Here is a 22,090-nt window from a genome sequence, read left to right as displayed (position 1 = left end):
CCAAGATGGTTACAAACCAATCAGAATAAAAGGAAACTAAAATCAACACTCAAAACTCATAACAAAGTGGCAACGACTGCAACACAAAACATGTCAGAGAGTTCTTATGACACAAAAGTACACAAAAAGGTGTCACTGCCATGGGTGTTTTGGAGATTTAATTATATGCCATGGCAATTTGTAACAAACAGTTTAAAACATTTTTATTTCTCTTCCAAAATTCATTCTGGTTCATTGTTTAACCTATATGTTGTAGACCAAAAAAGCTCTTCAGTAAATTTTGACATGTTTGCTCAAACTGCATAGACACGTTTATTTACATTGTAGTGCTTTGAGAATATTTTAAATAGAAGTGTGAGAGAGACGAATCTGACCTACTGCACATTGCATGTTTGTTTGTGCAGCTCTAAAAACAGTCGCGGCAGACGAACAGCGGCCAACAAGTACCTGCTGTACGATCCGTAGAGTTTCTGTGTATTTCTAGAGAAGAGCCTGTGCTATTCTTTGCTGGTTTAGTGACTGTGAGGATTGTTAAGAACAAATGAAGAAAGTAGATTAGACTTCCAGTAATATCAGCGATTACATATGTAAGTTTAAAATCGAAAAGGACACTCCATTTTTTCTGTAAGCCATATCCAATACCAGTAAGTTTGAAAGAAGCAGTTAAGGAGGAAACTGACAAATTGATTGACAATAATATAACAGAACGTAGTTCTAGAGTCATGAATAACCCTTTAGTAGTGGTAGGAGGTGTGCGATTAGTGCTAGACATGCATACACTGAATAAGCATATAGAGACAGTATGAGACAGACCAATTAACATCGATGAATTATTATCCAAATTTGAAAAAGCAAGGTTTTTTAACACGATGGACCTGACGGGGGGGGGGATATTGGCAAATTAGGCTACATCCTGAATCAAAGAAGTATGCAGCATTTCTGTTTGATGGTAAATCATATCATTTCAATGTGTCACTGTTCAGGCTATATAACTCAGTGTCCGTAGTTATATGTGCTCTGGATGAGGCATTAGGAAAAGATTTATTGAAGGATTTAATAACATATGTAGATGAAATCCTCTTAATCTATGCCACCTGGGAAGAACATTGTCTAACCTTGAGTAAGACCCTGAAAAAATTTAAAGAAAAAGGTATTACAGTGAAATTGTCTAAATCACACTTTGCGCGACAAGAGCTTAAGTTTCTAGGGCATATTGTAGTGGTGCAGGGATTAGACCGGATCCTGAGTGCATAAAAGCTATTACATAATGTTCACCCCCTAGAAACGAAAGACAGTTGAAGGGATTTATAGGAATGGCCGGATACTATAGACGGTATATACGAGGTCAAGAGCTGAACGACCCAAGAATTTTACATTATTAAGAAAGGGAATACCGTGGGTATGGGATCAAGAGGCAAATTATGTGTTTGAAAATGTAAAAAGAGCAATGGTAGAATCACCCATATTACATCATCTAAGTATGGGTGAGCCATTTAAAATTTCAACTGATGCATCTGATTATGGTATTGCCGAAGAACTTTTTCAATGATATTGGGGTCTAGATAATGTAAATCATAGATCCATAGTTTTTGCTAGCTGTAGTCTTAATAAACATGGACTAAACTACACAGCTACTGAAAAAGAACTATGAGCAATAGTATGGAGTATCCAAAAATTCCAAACACTAGTATGGGGGTCAGAAATCCATGTCTATACGGATCATCAACCTCTATCCTTTTTAATGAGTAGTCGGTTGTTACATAGTAGATTAATGTGATGGATGTTGTGCCTACAGGAATATGATGTTAGGATACAGTATGTAAAAGGTTCTGAGAATATTGTACTGGACGCTTTGTCTAGGTTACCAGTAGGCGTGGAAGAGTTAAAACATACAGAGGGACCCGGCGTAATCTTCGAAATTAATTTTATGACAGTAGAATATCTGCACACCAGGGTACAAGAGGTGGCCCAAAGAATAACAGAAAACATCCATCATGATCCCTATTTTACAGAAATGTTTGCTGTGCGTATCAGGAATTCCTTACCTCCTAATCAAGCAGGAAAGTGGAAAATTACAGGGCATAATTTGTTTTGAAGAGACAGTATAACATCGCAACGTTGGCGCATTTGCATTCCGAAGTTAATGGAAGAAGAAATTGTCTGGTATATTCATACAGGATATGAAAACTTCGGAATAAAAAAGTGTATAGCTAATATGATTAAGTTCTATTATTTTAAGAAGCCAGGACATAAAGTAGCATCTTTAATTAGGACCTGTGAAATATGTCAGAAGGTGAAAGAGAGTACGCACTGGATACGATCTTATAGCAGGGGATTTTGTTTGGACCAGTTCCTACAGGAAAGAGAGGAGTGTCATACATTTTGGTCATCATAGAGTACTGGTCAAAATATGTTAAGTTATATCCTATCAAAAGAGCAAATACACAGGTGGTTATACACTGTTTGCAACAGTACTTTCTGGAGGTGGACCTGGACATCTTACTGTCAACTACGAACTGAATCAGGAAATAGTTTCTAGAAATTTAGGTGAAAATGCACAACAAAGAGTGAGAAAGCATGATGAGAAAACTGTAGAACTGCAGAACAAGATTGATGACCTAGTCCTTGTAAAACAACATCTTCAGAGCTCTGCCCTGAAGAAAGAGACAAGTAAGTTTTTCCAAAAGTATGAAGGACCATATCGGGTTCAAACGGTAATCCATCCCAAGACATAATTTTTAGTGAATCCTACAACTGGGTCAGAAAAAGGAGAGTACAATGCAAAGGACATAAAGTTGTATATCTCCCAGGGATGTTAACATTCTATGTTAATGGGCGGAGTGACGACCGTTAGATCCTGAGTTGTTTTCAGTGTTTTTTCTGTAATAATTTTCATGCACCGAATTCCCCCAACTCTTAAACTATTCTATCATCCCACACTTAGAGATACTGGTAAAAATCATACCAGCAAGAATTTGTTATTATATCACCCAAATTGCTCCTGGTATGTGAATGTGTCATCCTTGGTTGTTAGAGGGTTGTGCCCGGTAGGAATTTTGATTGCGTCTTCCTCAGTTATTCCAGGGGTGCCCCTACCTGTCTTCATAACTCATCCCAGCTCGCCCCAACTTATCCTGACTTTACTAGGCAGCGACATGAGGTGGGAATTGGTACACATATTATCCCTGAAAAAAGATAGATTAAATCTGCCTAGCCAGCCAGTCTCCCCTGCAGTTTCAATTATAATGTCGACAGCAGCCGATGCGATCTCCATGTATAGTTGGGTTTTAATTTTGCCTGAATTAATCTTTGTGAGAAATCTCTTCAGCAGTTTTCTGTGCAAATCTGTGGGCAGAAGTCTGGGTGAAATCAACATAATTACATCTGTATATTCTATAAATATGAATCATAATTAAAATGATCCCAAAAATGGTTTTCTTTAAAGCTGCCAGGTAATTCTTTTTTTGTCACATAGTTCTAAGTAAGCAGGGAGAACCATACCTGGCACATACCTTCCAAAATAATTTCTGAAATCGTGAGAACACCATTCTCACACTGAATGTAAGACAATCGAGTTAAAGTCATTGAAGCATACTTTTCTTAGTAAACTGAATGGAATATTATATTTGTGGAAAACATAATATTGTGTGATTAATTAAATGACTGTGATAATGGAATATATAATTTTATACTTGGTAGAGAATATTTTATACCTTTTATGAGATGTGACGTAGTTATCAATGTCGAAAGGAGATGGGTAGTGTACGTAAAAGCATGATTTACATTAACAGATAAATCATGACTAACACAAAACACACATCACACCTTTCAAACGACCCTCGCAAACAAGTGTTTGTGATTCTTCACCATTTGCCGTTTCCATAGGGTTGCTAAGATTTTCTTCGGGGACCTCAAGGTTAAAGGTGGGAATGTCCGTTCTGTAGGAGACGATTTAACACCATACCTCCTCCGGCTTCTCACTCAAGTACCTGCAAGGTAGGGATCCTGGGGAAGGGGGGTGGGAAGGGTTTCAGGTCTTTGGGGGTGTCTTCTTTCTCTTCTTCGATCTTAGCAACCACATCTACCTTTTTTCCTTTCTTACTTCTCATTTGAGCATCTATCTATTTTTCCCTCTTTCCATATTCATCTACATCACTGAAGTCCTTCCTAGTTGCCATGGTTTCCAATAACCTACAACATATCTTCAGATAAGAAGGCCAAAGAATCAGACTACATGAAAACACTTCTACATCTACATTTATACTCCGCAGGCCACCCAACGGTGTGTGGCGGAGGGCACTTTACGTGCCACTGTCATTACCTCCCTTTTCTGTTCCAGTCGCGTATGGTTCGCGGGAAGAACGACTGTCTGAAAGCCTCCGTGAGCGCTCGAATCTCTCTAATTTTACATTCGTGATCTCATCGGGAGGTATAACTAGGGGGAAGCAATATATTCGATACCTCGTCCAGAAACGCACCCTCTCGAAACCTGGCGAGCAAGCTACAATGCGATGCAGAGCGCCTCTCTTGCAGAGTCTGCCACTTGAGTTTGCTAAACATCTCCGTAACGCTATCACGCTTACCAAATAACCCTGTGACGAAATGCGCCGCTCTTCTTTGGATCTTCTCTATCTCCTCCGTCAACCCGATCTGGTACACATCCCACACTGATGAGCAATACTCAAGTATAGGTCGAACGAGTGTTTTGTAAGCCACCTCCTTTGTTGATGGACTACATTTTCTAAGGACTCTCCCAATGAATCTCAACCTGGTACCCACCTTACCAACAGTTAATTTTATATGATCATTCCACTTCAAATCGTTCCGCACGCATACTCCCAGATATTTTACAGAAGTAACTGCTACCAGTGTTTGTTCCGCTATCATATAATCATACAATAAAGGATCCTTCTTTCTATGTATTCGCAATACATTACATTTGTCTACGTTAAGGGTCAGTTGCCACTCCCTGCACCAAGTGCCTATCCGCTGCAGATCTTCCTGCATTTCACTACAATTTTCTAATGCTGCAACTTCTCTGTATACTACAGCATCATCCGTGAAAAGCCGCATGAAACTTCCGACACTATCTACTAGGTCATTGATATATATTCTGAAAAGCAATGGTCCCATAACACTCCCCTGTGGCATGCCAGAGGTTACTTTAACGTCTGTAGACGTCTCTCCATTGATAACAACATGCTGTGTTCTGTTTACTAAAAACTCTTCAATCCAGCCACACAGCTGGTCTGATATTCCGTAGGCTCTTACTTTGTTTATCAGGCGACAGTGCGGAACTGTATCGAACGCCTTCCGGAAGTCAAGGAAAATAGCATCTACCTGGGAGCCTGTATCTAATATTTTCTGGGTCTCATGAACAAATAAAGCGAGTTGGGTCTCACACGATCGCTGTTTCTGGAATCCATGTTGATTCCTACAGAGTAGATTCTGGGTTTCCAAAAACGACATGATACTCGAGCAAAAAGCATGTTCTAAAATTCTACAACAGATCAACGTCAGAGATATAGGTCTATAGTTTTGCGCATCTGCTACCTGTGCTCTTTTCCAATCATTTGGAACCTTCCATTCCTCTAGAGACTTGCGGTACACGGCTGTTAGAACGGGGGCAAGTTCTTTCGCGTACTCTGTGTAGAATCGAATTGGTATCCCGTCAGGTCCAGTGGACTTTCCTCTGTTGAGTGATTCCAGTTGCTTTTCTATTCCTTGGACACTTATTTCGATGTCAGCCATTTTTTTGTTTGTGCGAGGATTTAGAGAAGGAACTGCAGTGTGGTCTTCCTCTGTGAAACAGCTTTGGAAAAAGGTGTTTAGTATTTAAGCTTTACGCGTGTCATCCTCTGTTTCAATGCCATCATCATCCCGGAGTGTCTGGATATGCTGTTTCGAGCCACTTACTGATTTAACGTAAGACCAGAACTTCCTAGGATTTTCTGTCAAGTCGGTACATAGAATTTTATTTTCGAATTCACTGAACGCTTCACGCATAGCCCTCCTTACGCTAACTTTGACATCATTTAGCTTCTGTTTGTCTGAGAGGTTTTGGCTGCGTTTAAACTTGGAGTGAAGCTCTCTTTGCTTTCGCAGTAGTTTCCTAACTTTGTTGTTGAACCACGGTTGGGTTTTCCTGTCCCTCACAGTTTTACTCGGCACGTACCTGTCTAAAACGCGTTTTACGATTGCCTTAAACTTTTTCCATAAACACTCAACATTGTCAGTGTCAGAACAGAAATTTTTGTTTTGATCTGTTAGGTAGTCTGAAATCTGCCTTCTATTACTCTTGCTAAACAGATAAACCTTCCTCCCTTTTTTTATATTCCTATTAACTTCCATATTCAGGGATGCTGCACCGGCCTTATGATCACTGATTCCCTGTTCTGCACATACAGAGTCGAAAAGTTCGGGTCTGTTTGTTATCAGTAGGTCCAAGATGTTATCTCCACGAGTCGGTTCTGTGTTTAATTGCTCGAGGTAATTTTCGGATAGTGCACTCAGTATAATGTCACTCGATGCTCTGTCCCTACCACCCGTCCTAAACGTCTGAGTGTCTCAGTCTATATCTGGTAAATTGAAATCTCCACCTAAGACTATAACATGCTGAAAAAATTTATGAGAAATGTATTCTAAATTTTCTCTCAGTTGTTCTGCTACTAATGCTGCTGAGTTGGGAGGTCTGTAAAAGGAGCCAATTATTAACCTAGCTCGGTTGATGAGTGTAACCTCCACCCATAATAATTCACAGGAACCATCCACTTCTACTTCACTACAGGATAAACTACTACTAACAGCGACAAACACGCCACCACCAGTTGCATGCAATCTATCCTTTCTAAACACCGTCTGTGCCTTTGTAAAAATTTTGGCAGAATTTATCTCTGGCTTCAGCCAGCTTTCTGTACCTGTAACGATTTCAGCTTCGGTGCTTTGTATCAGTGCTTGAAGTTCCGGTACTTTACCAATGCAGCTTCAACAGTTTACAATTACAATACCGATTGCTGCTTGGTCCCCGCATGTCCTGACTTTGCCCCGCACCCTTTGAGGCTGTTGCCCTTTCTGTACTTGCCCGAGGCCATCTAACCTAAAAAAATGCCCAGTCCACGCCACACAACCCCTGCTACCCGTGTAGCCGCTTGCTGCGTGTAGTGGACTCCTGACCTATCCAGCAGAACCCGAAACCCCACCACCCTATGGCGCAAGTCGAGGAATCTGCAGCCCACACGGTCACAGAACCATCTCAACCTTTGATTCAGACCCTCCACTCAGCTCTGTACCAAAGGTCCGCAGTCAGTCCTGTAGACGAGGCTGCAGATGGTGAGCTCTGCTTTCATCCCGCTAGCGAGACTGGCAGTCTTCACCAAATCAGATAGCCGCCGGAAGCCAGAGAAGATTTCTTCCGATCCATAGCGACACACATCATTGATGCCGACATGAGTGACCACCTGCAGATGGGTGCACCCTGTACCCTTCATGGCATCCGGAAGGTCCCTTTCCACATCTGGAATGACTCCCCCCCCCCCCCCCCCCCCCCCCCGGTATGCACACGGAGTGCACATTGATTTTCTTCCCCTCTCTTGCTGCCATATCCCTAAGGGGCCCCACATACACACAAAGAAATATGAATACACAAACAATGAAGTTACAGATTGAAAGGATGTAAGAACCGCCAAGGGTTGTAGGGGAAAAAAATATGTGTACATCTGGAACGACGCACACATTGTTTTTTAAGTGACGGTTCTACATTGTTCCTTTTTTTCTGGTTTCAACTCATGCGCAGAGAGAGATAGGAGCAGGAGAGCTTGTGGAATAATTACAAAACAGTGATAAGCAAGGTTGGAGTTAATTGTGATAATCATTTAAGAAAAGTCAGGGTAGCAAACACTGATGAAGTGACGAGTCATAGAGTAGTGGGACTTGATCATTATGTGTAGTCATAGTATCTACCATAAGTTGAATAATATGTGTAGATATAGTACCTACTAAGATTATAGAAGCTGAGAAGTGGAAGAGGACTCTAGGGTATTAGAGAAGGTACTAAGAAGTGAGAATGAAGTGTAAAATAGAGTTTAATTTTGCCAGGAAATATTTAATTATAGTGGACATAAAGATGTGTACTAGGGCAATGAACCATGAGGCCTACTCACAAAGGATAAAGGGGACGTACCCGGCATTTGCTAAGGATGTAGGGGAGGCATACCTACACAGAGAGAGGATGACATGTGGCCTGACGAATAGGGATGTTTTATAAAGGGGCGTACCTACCAGAACGGAAGGAGGAAGTGCACTCTTAGGGTCAACCCACATGTAAGGTATAGGTACTGATCCTAGGGCAAAAGGACAGTATCATGACAAAGTCACAGGTTTAATAGGAATTATTCTGGTAAGTTTGAATTCTATATACCACTAGCTTTATTATGCTTTAGGTAAGTTTACGAGTGTCAAAAGGGAACACTTTTATTTTGCCCAGAGTTCCCCCAGACTACAAACTACTATAAATAATGATAGTAGCATGTACTGAGGAAAAAATAGTACAAGGAATCAGAATAAAGAATTAAGTACTCATGTGTCCCAAACACCTGGAATTTACGATCGGATAAAGAGCAGAAAAAAAGAAAAAAAATTGGTTCACATGATTTTTAGATATTGAAAGAGCTAACTCCAACACTGATTGAAATATTCACATTTTATAATTAAAGTAAATCATCATCATCATCATCATCATTTAAGACTGATTATGCCTTTCAGCGTTCAGTCTGGAGCATAGCCCCCCTTATACAGTTCCTCCATGATCCCCTATTCAGTGCTAACATTGGTGCCTCTTCTGATGTTAAACCTATTACTTCAAAATCATTCTTAACCGAATCCAGGTACCTTCTCCTCGGTCTGCCCCGACTCCTCCTACCCTCTACTGCTGAATCCATGAGTCTCTTGGGTAACCTTGCTTCTCCCATGCGTGTAACATGACCCCACCATCTAAGCCTGTTCGCCCTGACTGCTACATCTATAGAGTTCATTGCCAGTTTTTCTTTGATTTCCTCATTGTGGACACCCTCCTGCCATTGTTCCCATCTACTAGTACCTGCAATCATCCTTGCTACTTTCATATCCGTTACCTCAACCTTGTTGATAAGGTAACCTGAATCCACCCAGCTTTCACTCCCATACAACAAAGTTGGCCGAAAAAAAAAAAAAAAAAAAAAGAAAAAAAATAGCTAAATAATATGAAAAAGGGTATTCACGGTTATTAAAAGAACAAGGTATACTGTTGAAAGATGAATTGTTATTCTATGTGATATAAATGTACATAATGATGGTACATAAAATATCGCATATTTGATCTGAGGAGGGAGTATGTAGCCCTTCAAGAATTTTCATGTAAATTCTACAACCACTTGGCCTTCCTCCATGTCGAACCCACAATATTTTATACAGAAGTGTGAGAAAGACGAATCCGACCTACTGCGCATTGCATGTTTGTGTGTGCAGGTCTAAAAACAGTCATGAGCAAAATGTGGACACGGCGGACGAACGGGGACCGACAAGTACATGCTGTACGATCCATAGAGTTTCCGTGTATGTGTAGAGAAGAGCCTGTGCTATTCTTTGCTGGTTTAGTCTGTGCTATTCTTTGCTGGCTTATGACTGTGAAGATTGTTAAGAACAAATGGAGAAATGAGATTAGACTTTTAAGTAATTCATGTGTTGGACATGCTAGAAGCAAGACATGATCATCTTTTCTGGTGGTTATTGAACCAACCCTGTTGTAAATGTATCCTAATAGAGTCTAATGTTTGACGACTTGGTTGACTTGCACGAGTTCGAATATTTATATGAGAAATGGTGAATTTGTTTTTTGTGGAATTTGAAATATACCATGACTGGACTAAAAGTAGTCTTCGAGTACCAAGTTATTTCAAGAGTAGAGAGAGAGTCTGATAAATTCCCTTAACCAGCATTATTCTTCAGAGAAGAAGTTTTTGGAGATCGGTATGGCTGGCTATCCAAAGAAGAAGATCGGCTGTGCCTACCAAGTAAGTCAACCTGTGGGAGAGAGGTGGGAAGTTTGTAAACCAGCTCCACATCACTTCTTGTCCTCTAAAGCATTAGAACATAATGAATAAATTAAACTACAGCAAGCTTTTCTGAATGCTAAGGGAAAGAGCCATGTTGGCAAATGTAAAGCTAAGCATAGTTACACCAGCAGGCACTGCAGGTGACTTACAGTTGAGACAGGAATGTTGCAAGGGGATGGCTCGATATGCTACAATCAACTTATTCAAATATTTTTAATAAACATTTACGAAAAAGCAATGATGATAAATTATGAGGGCTGTGGGAAAGGCTTAAGATCATTAAGGTTAAAGTATATAAAACATGGTAAACTTCTTGATATATGAAATCATTTAAATTTGAATTATTGTTCAGAAACAGCTGAGGACTCCCAAAATTTTAAAAGGGAGCACTTGCCTTGCTGCAGTTTGTCAGACAGTTCTAAGCGTAGTCACTGCTCAGATGAATTACGCTTGAGTGCTCATATCTGGTTTAGATAGTATCCCCTTGCTATGAGTTCTGATAATTCTGTTTAAATTGATCTGTTATGTTATATATCTAGCTATACTGGTAGCAAAGGCTGTTGGTGGCATTCAAGTTCGTGTCCAGTCCCTAACAAATGACCCAGAAACTGGAATTGAGGACAGCAAAGTAAAATCCTAAATATTTAACTCTGTTTTCAAATGTTCCTTTACAAAGGAAAACCCAGGAGACATGCCACAATTTAATTCTGATACCACTGAAAAGATGAGGAATCCCTATCAAATTTTATAGTGAATTTGCAGCTGAATTAGCCGCCCTTCTAATATAATCTATCGCAGATCCCTCGAACAAAAAACCATGTCCAGTTCTTGGATAAAAGTGCAGGTCATTCCCATCTACAAGAAGGGTAGTAGAAGTGATTCACAAAAGTATTGTCCAATATCCTTGACATCAATTTGTTGTAGAATCTTAGAACATATTCTGAGCTCAAACATAATGAGGTATATCAAACAGAACGACTTCCATGCAAGCCAACACAGATTTAAAAAACGTAGATCATGTGAAACCCAACTCGCACTTTTCTCACATTTTTCTCACATGACATACTGAAAGCTTTGTATCAAGGCAGTTAAGTAGATGCAGCGTTTCTTGATTTCCAAAAAGCATTTGACTTAGAACCACACCTACATTTATTGTCAAAATTATGCTCATATGGGGTATAAAGTGAAATTTGTGACGGCTCTGAGGACTTTTTGATAGGGAGGACACAGCATATTACCTTAGATGGAGAATCACCGTCAGATATAAAAGTAACATCGGGTGTGCCCCAGGGAAGGGTCTTGAAGCCTTGCCATTCATGTTGTATTTTAATGACCTTGCAAACCATATTAATAGTAGCCTCAGACTTTTTGCAGATGATTCAGTTATCTATAATGAAGTACTGTCTGAAAGAAACTGGATAAATATTCAGTCAGAACTAGATAAGACCATGGCAGTGCAAAGATTGGCAACTTGCTTTAATTGTTAAAAAAATGTAAAAATGTGCATTTCACAAAACAAAAAAAGTAGTACCCTATGACTAGTATTAATGTATATGTATATGTATAGTATTAATGTATATGGAGATGGTATCGGTTCTTTTGGACATGTCTGAAAGAACAGATACCATCGGTGACCATGCAGCTCTCTGAGCATCTGCCATGTAAGCAGAAGATCCCAGGTTCGAGTCCCGGTCCGAGCACACATTTTCAACTGTTCCTGTTGACGTATATCAACGCCTCTTGACAGCTTAAGCTATTGATTTAATTATCATTTCATAGTATCAATGAGTCACAGATGAAATTGGCCAACTCACACAAATACTTGGGTGTAACACTTTGTAGGATATGAAGCGGAATGATCACATAGGCTCAGCCATGGGTAAAACAGGTGGCAGACTTCAGTTTATTGGTAGAATACCAGGGAAGTAGTTGGTCTACAAAGGCAACTGCTTACGAAATATTCGTGTGGCAAGCTCTAGAATATTCCTAAAGCATGTGAGACCTGTACCAAAATAGGACTCATAGGGGATACTAACATACAGAAGGGCAGCATGGATGGTCACAGGTTTGTTTGATCCATGGGAGAGTGTTACAGAGATACTGTAGAAACTGTGCTGGCAGACCCTTTAAGACAGACGTAAACTATTCTGAGAAAGTCTGCTAACAAAGTTTCAAGAACCAACTTTAAATTATGATTCTAGGATTATACTACAACCCCTCTAGGTACTGCTAACATATGGATCATGAGGATATGTTTAGAATAATTACAGCATGCACAAATGCATTAAAACAATCATTCTTCCCATGCTTCATACGTGATTGGAATGTGAAGAATCCTAACATCTGGTACAGTGGGACATACCCTCTGCCATGCACTGCCCTACGATGTGTGGAATATAGATGTTGATCTAGAGAGTATTTTTTTTTTTAACTGTCAAAAATATTGAATATGGCAAGATCACTATGCCAATTACATTTTGAAATTGTATCCTCGACTTCTAATTTTGTTACTCAATAACGGCTGCTGCACAACAGCAAGCCACCTATTCTTGTCACAGCTTACAACCAATGCATCTAGCTACAGGCATGAAGAGAAGTATGGAGACAGCCCTATTCTGTTCTATCTCATGCATAGCACACATACAGATGTTTGTCATCCACATGAGCCCCCTTGCAGTTGTTCCGTACAGACACGGCAGCACTGAGAGGGCTTGTAAACTATAAAATGGAAAACATACAAAAAAGTAGAGCTTGGGAACTGAACTGTCTGATTAAAGAATTTGAAACAGAACTTCTCTAAAAGTTTGCTAAACATGAACTAGCACAAAATTTGTGGTCAGCCAAATATTAATTAAGAACTTGGGTACGTATAATTTGGCTTAGCTGCGTGATATGTACAGAGCCCTCATCAATTAGAACAAAAGGTGAATGAGTGCAGATGATGGTGTGAATAATGTCAAGTAGATCTGTGCTTTCCTGTATGTTTCAAACCAAGTAATGTGAGAGCTACTTATTTCATGTAAGATCAATCAATAAAAAGACATGAAATTATTTTCCAAGTGTTCATTAACCATACATACATATACCACCCACTGGCGATGTTTCAACATAGGTCTCTGGGATCTTGGGAAATGCATCCAGTTCTTTCACACCTTTAAGTGTACGTTTCCCTCTGTTACGTAACATGATTTGCTGTCATGGCACTGGAAGCTCCTGAAACAATCAAGGATAAAGATGCATGTAATATTGTATACAGAGGCCAATGCATAATTTTAAACACTTCAGAACTAAAACTTCATAAAATAGAATCATCTTTAACTTTTCTTCTGGAAAACCAATCCACAAAAAAGGATCAATTTAGTCTTGCTTCTTCACAAGACTTCACTTATTTTCAATCACTGTTTCAAATTGTTTAGATATAGGATAAAAACATGTCTGATAATTGTAAAATATTTCTGTACTATGTGATGTACTGTACTATCTCACTTGTTCATAGCATATACGTTAGAAAGAGTTATACTGTCAGTGCCCCAGATCCAACGGTTATCTTTATACAAAACTGAAATGTAGGTAATCCATGTAGAGAGAGATGTATGGCACTTCTCAGTACTTTAATCACTCAAACTGGAATCACGTCTACTTAACAATTCCTACTCCACAAAAGAATTTCTATGGTATATATGAGAGAAAGAGAGAGACAATCATGAACCATGAAACTTGCAAATAACTAAACTGATATATTGGATTTCTCCATCACCTTTTACCCTTCGATTCTTCCTAATTGCCATAATTTTTCTAATCTTTGATGTACAAATCACATTAAGTCAACCAACTGCAATTATTACAAAGAATCCTGTTTTCACCAACACATACTCTATTTTGTTACCCTTTTATCATGCTACAACAGCTTCATTTTCTTTTATCTCTGAAGGTACTTTAGCAAGTACCATTGCTAGGAACAAAAACCTCTTGTTTTAAAAAACAAATGATTTATTTCTCAATTTACTCCTCTTTTAGCATACATCTGCATATGTATTCCACAAGCCATCATACGGTGCACAGCTGAGGGTACCATGTACCATTACAGTGCTTTGCTTTTTTGTTGAATTTGTGAACAGAGCAAGGAAAAACTGCTTGTATATAAGCCTCTATTTGAGCCCTAATTTCTCTCAAGACCCGACACTTGGTTCCAAATCAAAGGACCCCAATCGACTCAGCATATGATGCTGCAAATTGTGAGTTCTGCTTGCATCCTACGAGTGATGCCAGCAGTTGTCACCAGGTCTGCCACCTGTCTGTAGGAACTATGCATGGCCTCAGAACCCAAGCGACAGGAGTCACTGGTGCTGACACGACCAACAACGTGCAGACTACTGCATCCTCAATAGTCACAGGCAGGGCCCCCTCCATGTTTCAGGTGAGCCCCCTGGCAGATAAGCCAAGTAAACATTGGAATTCTTTCCAGCCCTGGACACTGAACACTGCTTCAGCAGTGAGGTCAGATAGCCAGACTACCCACTGACTCTCTGCCTCGAGTGATGCCTCTGCTTAACAACCTGCCACTCACACTGCAGTGAGTATGGAACCCCATGTTGAGTACGATGGAAGGTGCCTCAATAGCAGAGCCCGTGGACGAAATACACGACACCTGAGGTGTCCCATGCAACATGCCAGTTTCTCTGCTGCCACCACACATAGCCTGTAGACAGCTAATTATGGCCATAAATATCTTCAGCTGTTCGTGAACTGTGGGCAGCTCAGCTCCTCCAGCATCCGTGCACACCTTGTCCATCCTACTACTCCTAACTTAAGACTTAAACAATGAAAACAAACAAAAAAGCTAAATAAGTGACTTGTTGGTCTCCTGGTGCTTCAACAATGAAGGCTGGCAGCTAACAGAGCTGTGGTCAACAGTCATAGGCCACCAAAAACAAACAAATGACTACTCTGCAACAAGCTGTATGAATGTACACATTACCATCACTAAAACATGATCTTACAGCTTTCAAATATAAAAATACACCATAAATTTGAGAATTAAGCTATGCAAGCACACAATACAAGAATTAAACTGTGAACACAAACATAAAAGCTACATAAATGACATGCTAGCCTCCTGGGAACCCTGAGAGTACTCCACAACACCATTCAGGTACAGAAATCTGCAGCTAAGACTGTCACACAATGAACAGAGCCTCTGATTGGGATTCCTCACCTAGCTCAAAACAAGAGGATCTCAATCAATCAATTTGCCCGCATTTAAAGAGAGCTATCATTTGATACGCAGTGCGGACATGCAGTCCAAGTTGTTCTGTATTTTCTTGCAACCACCCAGTGATAATACTTTCCTGTACACAACAGAATCATCAGTGAACTACGTGAGAGAGTTGGTTGACCCTATCTGATAAACTGTTGATGTATATTGTGGGCATTAGTAGTTTTATTGTGCTTCCTTAATGCATATCTGATGTTATTTTCATTTTTATTTAATATTTACCCTCTAATACATCACACAGTAGCGTGTTTTATTACTAAAAAATCCCAGCTGATCACATACATCTGTGATAATTCACAAGATTATATCTTAGTTGTCAGTTTAGAATCTAGTATATCTCTCGAAAATGTAGGAAAATGGAATCTAACAGTTTACCTGCACCTAGTATTTGCAAGATATTGCATGTAGGAAATAAATAAAGAATTCCACTGGTGTTCATATTTTACCCATTCCAGGAAATCCAGATTTTCTTACAGCTGGGTACGAAATGCTATGAATTCTCCTGACACATGAATTCTGGAGGTCTCCAAGGGAGTACGTTGCTTTTACTAATCGTTATCTAACACACTGCCATAGTGCCCATTTAAAATGGAATTAAAAGAACAAGGTGATAGAAGACTTCCTCCATCTTCATAAGAGATTCCTTCTGTTGATCAATTATACCAGCAACAGCTTTTCACTCACGATTCTTAAAGGCCCCACAGAAAATTGCTAAATAACTGAGCTACTCGTGTGTGAATGGGGGGGGGGGGGGGTGCAACAGTTTTGAAAACAAGAGAGACTAATTTGATTTAATTTTAACCTCACGTTGTACAGTCACGAGCTGTGATCAGGCAGAAATAAACAGCACGCTATACCCTTTGTGCAGTACCTGGTCTGACTTGTAAGCTCTGTCAGCCTAATATGCAAATGGTGCACTACTTGCAGGCTCCATTAAGTTTTCAAAGATGGAGTAACAAAGTCAATGTTCACTAACCAATCAAGGAACTTTAATAGGCGAGTGCTACAGGTATTGCCACAATACTTGACTGTGAAGGTATGGGTCAACTGAACCTACCAATACTGGATGTCAGCTTTGTAACATAATGTAATGATGATAAAGTGAATGACATGTAGCCTCCTTTGAGCACACAGCTATAGGCCTGACTAGTGAGCACAGTAATACCACTCTTATTCTTATCACCACTGTGGTTGTTCTACCAGTAGATAACATGCATCCTATACTCCAGATGGATGCCAAAGTTTTGAATGATATCTTTTGCTGACGTACCACTGTTACTGTCAAAAGTTTTAACTATACGATTTGAGATCGGAGTCTACCCATAGCCCACAGAAAAAAAGGAGCTTTCTCTCTAATTATGAGACAAGTTAATGTTTCAAGATGGTGTTGCAGTTGGAGGCACTTTTGAGCTGTCCCATGTAAACACTGGCATCTACTAATTAAACTTCAGCACCAGACTGTGTGTTCATTGTGGTCTCATTGCTTTACAACAGTTTCTTTTTTTCAATTCAATTCAATTCAATTTTTATTATCACATAACATGCCTTATACAATCAAAGATTGTGACATAGGTGACTTGTCAGTTTTTACACTATATATAACAATACTAAAAATAGACAATAAACTAATAATATACATGGTGTAACATCTTCAAAGAGGTATTTTAATTACAATTATAATGCATTGTTACCATTCATGAAATCTTCTACACTATAGTAACATTTATCTTTCAGATATTTTTCCAGGTCTCTTTTGGTGCCTTTTATATTTGGGTCATCCATATCTTTCCATATTTTATTTACAAATTTCATGCCCATATAGTATGGGGTTTTTTCATATGATTTTAAACGGTGGGTAGGTAACATGTAGCTCGTTTTATGTCTTGTATCATATTGATGCAAGAAGAAGTTGCCCTCAAAAAGTTGTGGGTTTCTTTTCGTGAAAGTGAGAGTTTCATAGATGTATATGCTTGGAATCCTCATTAGATCCAGTTTTACAAATAAAGGTTTGCAGTGTTGCTTTGGTTTTGCTCCCACCATTGCTCGGATGATTCTTTTTTGTAGTCTAAAAGCTCTAAGTAAATTTGTTTTTTCAGACCCCCAGAAAATTATACTATACCTAATGACTGAAACAAAATATGCATTATATACAGTTTTTCTTACAGCTAAATCAGTAATACTATACAAGATATTCATAATATATACAAGGCTATTCAGTCGACCCAGTATGTTATCCACATGGCGACTCCATAACAGGTTTTTATTGACTAACACGCCAAGGAATTTGACACAGTCTGCAGTCTCTAATTTTTTGTCCATATACCTTATTTCACTTATAGACTGTGCAGATTGTTTTGTGGTAAAATGAACAATTTCTGTTTTCGTAAAATTTAATGTCAAGTTATTGTTTTTGACCCATGCCTCCACTTCCCCAAGTGTTTGTTCAATATGACGAATTAGGTCTACCTCATTTTTACAACAGACTACAGCTGTTGAGTCATCTGCATAGAGGACAGTATCAGACTGGACCTGACATGGCATATCATTAATATAATATAGAAAAAGCAGTGGCCCTAATATTGAGCCTTGTGGAACACCTAATTGAGTGTTTTTCCAGCCAGAGAGAAATTTCTTGCCATTGATGTTAATAAGTACTCTTTGTTTTCTGTTTGCCAAGTATGATGACATCCAGCTAAGAGATTTGCCTTGAAAACCATAGCGTGCCAATTTTTGGAGAAGCAGGTCATGATTTACTGTGTCGAAGGCTTTGGACAGGTCACAAAAGATGCCTGACACACACATTCTATCATCAAGACATCTGCTGACTTTTGTGACGAATTCATTTATTGCATGGATTGTGCTGCGGCCTTTTCTGAAACCATATTGATTGCCTAAGATAATGCTGTTAGATGAATTGTAATTTTCAATCTGATCACATGCAGCTCTTTCAAATATTTTTGAGAAAATTGGTAACAGTGAGATTGGCCTATAGTTGCCCAATTCATCTTGTTTGCCTTTTTTGTGTATGGGCCGAACTTCTGCATATTTTAATCGATCTGGGAAACATCCCTCATCAAATGATTGGTTGATTATGAAAGAGAGTGGATGTGCAATACTGTGACGGACTATTTTTATTATTTCAGTGGGGACCTCATCCCACCCCGCAGATTTTGAATTTTTTAGGGACATTATGATTTTGATGACATCTGAGATGGAAACATGAGAAAACTTAAAACATGTGCAATTGCTATCTGTCATATTGGGCTTTGTATTTGGTGGTGAACAGTCACCAAATTTGTTACAATTTATGAAAAAGTCATTGAATGATTCACAAATGGCACTGGGTTCTGTAACAGCTCTACCATTAATCACTATTTTAGAAGGGCATTTTCTCTCTGCCTCACTGCCAACTTCACTTCTTATAGCAGACCAGTTTCAAGCAGTTGTTTTTCCTGTGCAGCTAACAACAGTTGTGTATGAGAAGATATTTATGTGATGGAACTTGTTTCACAGCCCCAAAGACCTAGATTCATGATGGGGCTTACGTCACACGTAGTTCAAATGAAGAAACGAACAAGTGGAATGAATATATCAGTGGCCTTCAGTCATTTTATGCAACTAGTTTGGCAAAAGGTAAACATAAAAGGTTCTAAGTTGTGGCAGACAATATTGCAAATGCCAAAGTTTTCATTACTTTATATGCTTTTTTTAACTATGGTATGAGTGATTTTTCTCAACACTTTCAGCTTTTGTATTATATGGGTCAGCTGAATTCCATAATGGGTTACCCCAACTAATGTGTTCACATGTGAATGTGCTAGATTAATTTCCTTTGATGCAATGCAACTTCATTGCAAGTGTATTCAGTAGTAGTACAACGAAGTACTTATACTTAAAATGCTAATCACAGAGTTTGCTTGCAGTTATCTAAATCTGAGGCAACTATTCACTAACATATTTTGCTAAAGTAAAGTGGTCATAATAAAAAGTAATGCATACACCATAGAGTTCTTTAGCATGCACTAACACTCCTTGTAATGTTATCCTCTTAGATGACAACAATATTTTTGCACTCTTATAGCAATTCTTTGGGTAGCACAAATGCATTGATGGTTTGGCCACTTGTTTGATTTCATGCAGTTGTTATAATTAAAAAGGCGTAATACAAAGACCACTTGCAGCCATTAACATAGGGCAGCCTACAAAGCCTCTAGTGAATGTAAGAGTGTTATAGTACATAAATTTTATCCCTGACAATTATGAAAATGTTATTTCGACAGTCTGTGTACTTTCTGACGAGAAATATCCTGAATAATCTATCTAGTAGTTCGATGTCAGTATTTCCTGGATGGACACTACAGGTGTTTTAGATATTATAATGTCTAGAATTGAAACCGTTTCATTTTGACAGGTGTGTACTGAAATGACAAGTCTGGTTGTACATAATATTACCCTGGTATGGTAGCTGTCACAGAACTTGCACGTTAGCGGTTACCTCTGCTAACTCAATAACCTTGGTTTAGTACACATTTCAATTCTTAGGAGCATGGTTTTTTGTGTTTGTGTGAAAAATGATGGTGAATGAGAGACGCAGCAACATTGACACAAAATATACGTAACAGCACACGAATGATTACTTTTCCTGTCCTACGTTTCACTTATAAATCTGTCTCAGTGCTGTTAGCCGTCAATTCTACGACGCGGTGTAACTGAGCACTGACTCGTTTGCAAAAATATACCACGTCACTGATGTCAGTTATCAAGCCGGCAAATAATTAAACGTGGTAAACAGTTTATCGAGGTTTTGCAGAACTTACAGGGTGCATGCCTAGTGTCAATTTCAAAGTTAAAATAAATAACGCCTCTCACGAAAAAGTAAACAATTTACAACTAACGGTTTACAATTGCCGCGGTTTCAACAGCAACGTGCCAGGTGCCATATCTTTCCCGACTATGATTTATAAAAAACAGCCACTTACACTTATATTCTCACAGAAAGCTTCTCTAATTCATTTTATATTTTCATCTCCAATGTTTATCAATGTCATTATTTGACATAACCTCAAAACATTATCACTTTAGCATTTCTGATTTCTGCAATGGATGTCAAGTGTCAACGCGCGTGAGAGGATATAAAACAAATGCTATCGGAGATTCCACGTTCTAGTGCTGTAATTCTCTCAATGAGAATCTGCTTCAAGTGTCGCATTTAAAATTATGACAAAGTTACGTCCATTCAACTCAGTCTCTCTCCGTTCCTTCACTGAAATTGTTTGCGCGACATAGAAATACTGGATTCAATATTACTGTTTTCGTTGTTACGTTGGTGGTACTGTTCTAGTGTCAGATTAGCAGCAGCGTGCAAAAGTGTAGGTGTATGTTTGTTTTCAGGTGATATTGAGGTGTTGGATAGGAGGAAAGAGCGCGGCCGGCTGTTCACAAAAAAAGAAAAAGATTAAACAAGAATGGATAAAGAACGGTAAAACATGGTTTAAAATGCAGTGCAGTCATATAGCTGCATTTATGTTAATCCACTTGTCTGAACTAACATGTCAAGTACGAAAGGAAGTGTATTTTCACTTCAAGCATTAGAAAAGAAGTTGCACAATTCATATACGCAATTGACTAATAGTTTCATAACATATTTAAAAAGAGACCCTCCTTTTCATACAACCGGAATGTCAGTCTCGTTTGCCCTGTACCTTTACATTTGGATACCGATTATTTATCTTCGATCGTAATTAAGGGAATGTGATCGAACAGTGTCAAAAGTGGGTAGCGTCATAATACCCTAATCACTTGTCTCATCATCGGATAGCAATTCACTAGTTTTTATTTTCCCCCACCGTAAATGCTCGTTCCTTCCTATAATTTTGTATTAGTAACTGGAACCTTTTGGGACTGACTTCAGTTTCTCCTCTCGTGAAATAACTTGTCAGATTTTTACCTCTTTATCTGCATAAATAATATCCCAGAAACCTTAAATGACTACCGCAAAAACTGTAATTTTTCAAATGGCCAAAACACATAATCAAAAAGCCCAAACCAGCCCAAGCCACACACTGTCCATATCAAAGCACGAATCTGGTCCACAAGTAAGAAAAGCTTGTTTTCTGAATGAATGAATAGCACTTGCTGGTATTGATATACAGGGTGCCAGAGGTTTATGTACATATATTGTGATCATTGGTACTGTAATATATGCACCCCTGCCTAACACTCTTCTACATTTGTATCTTCACACAAACATGTCACATAATTTACTATGTGATGTTTTCTGCATGGTTGTAAGTGTACCACTGAGTGTACTACTACTGTCAGTACAGACACAAGAAAGATTTGCTGCTGGAAATAGTACTGGGTCAGTATAAAGATATAACTGAGTGGGGAGTGGAGCGGTCATATAAAGTCACTGTCACCAACAAGATAAAGGCAGGGAGAGAATCTGCTGTTACTTTAATTCTCTCATAAGGCCAATATCTTATGAACAGTTCTGCAAGGTGTTGCTACATCTGCTTTAAATAGATCACTGACCCCTATTTGAAAAGTTCCTGTCGTGTATTACATTACAACCCATTACATTACATTTCATTTTTATTCTCCCTTAGAATCATTTGTTGTACAAAGTATACAATATGATATTTGGCAAGTCATTGTGATTTACAATACATGTTTTTAAATCATACAAGAATATTTACATTTCTGTAGGCATAATATTATCACAAGT

General features: G+C 38.9%; 2 protein-coding genes across 6 annotated transcripts in view; one reads left to right on the top strand and one right to left on the bottom strand.

Annotated features, from left to right (window-relative positions):
- LOC124773095 (endoplasmic reticulum-Golgi intermediate compartment protein 2) overlaps nucleotides 1-20,637 on the bottom strand; it is an 85,590-nt gene extending 64,953 nt beyond the window's left edge. The window contains exons 1-2 of one of the 5 annotated variants that reach the window (XM_047249372.1): nucleotides 20,343-20,637; nucleotides 13,169-13,301 (exon numbers count right to left, since the gene is read on the bottom strand). In XM_047249372.1, coding sequence (XP_047105328.1) covers nucleotides 13,169-13,274 — 106 coding nt within the window. In that variant the 5' untranslated portion in view covers nucleotides 13,275-13,301; nucleotides 20,343-20,637. Of the gene's footprint in view, nucleotides 1-13,168; nucleotides 13,302-19,815; nucleotides 19,835-20,000; nucleotides 20,106-20,180; nucleotides 20,200-20,342 lie in introns of those variants that run through there. The other 4 variants (XM_047249375.1, XM_047249374.1, XM_047249373.1 and 1 more) reach the window with 4 other exon arrangements.
- Nucleotides 20,634-22,090, top strand: part of LOC124773078 (protein FAN-like) — a 237,374-nt gene continuing 235,917 nt past the window's right edge. The window contains exon 1 of the mRNA XM_047249371.1: nucleotides 20,634-20,842. Within this exon, the coding sequence (XP_047105327.1) occupies nucleotides 20,829-20,842 (14 nt within the window). The 5' untranslated portion in view covers nucleotides 20,634-20,828. The remainder of the gene's footprint in view (nucleotides 20,843-22,090) is intronic.

This window comes from Schistocerca piceifrons, chromosome 2, assembly GCF_021461385.2.
Source record: "Schistocerca piceifrons isolate TAMUIC-IGC-003096 chromosome 2, iqSchPice1.1, whole genome shotgun sequence".
NCBI lineage: Eukaryota > Metazoa > Arthropoda > Insecta > Orthoptera > Acrididae > Schistocerca > Schistocerca piceifrons.
The sequence above is the reverse complement of the archived record's forward strand: the minus strand, read 5'-3'. Positions and strand labels throughout refer to the sequence as shown.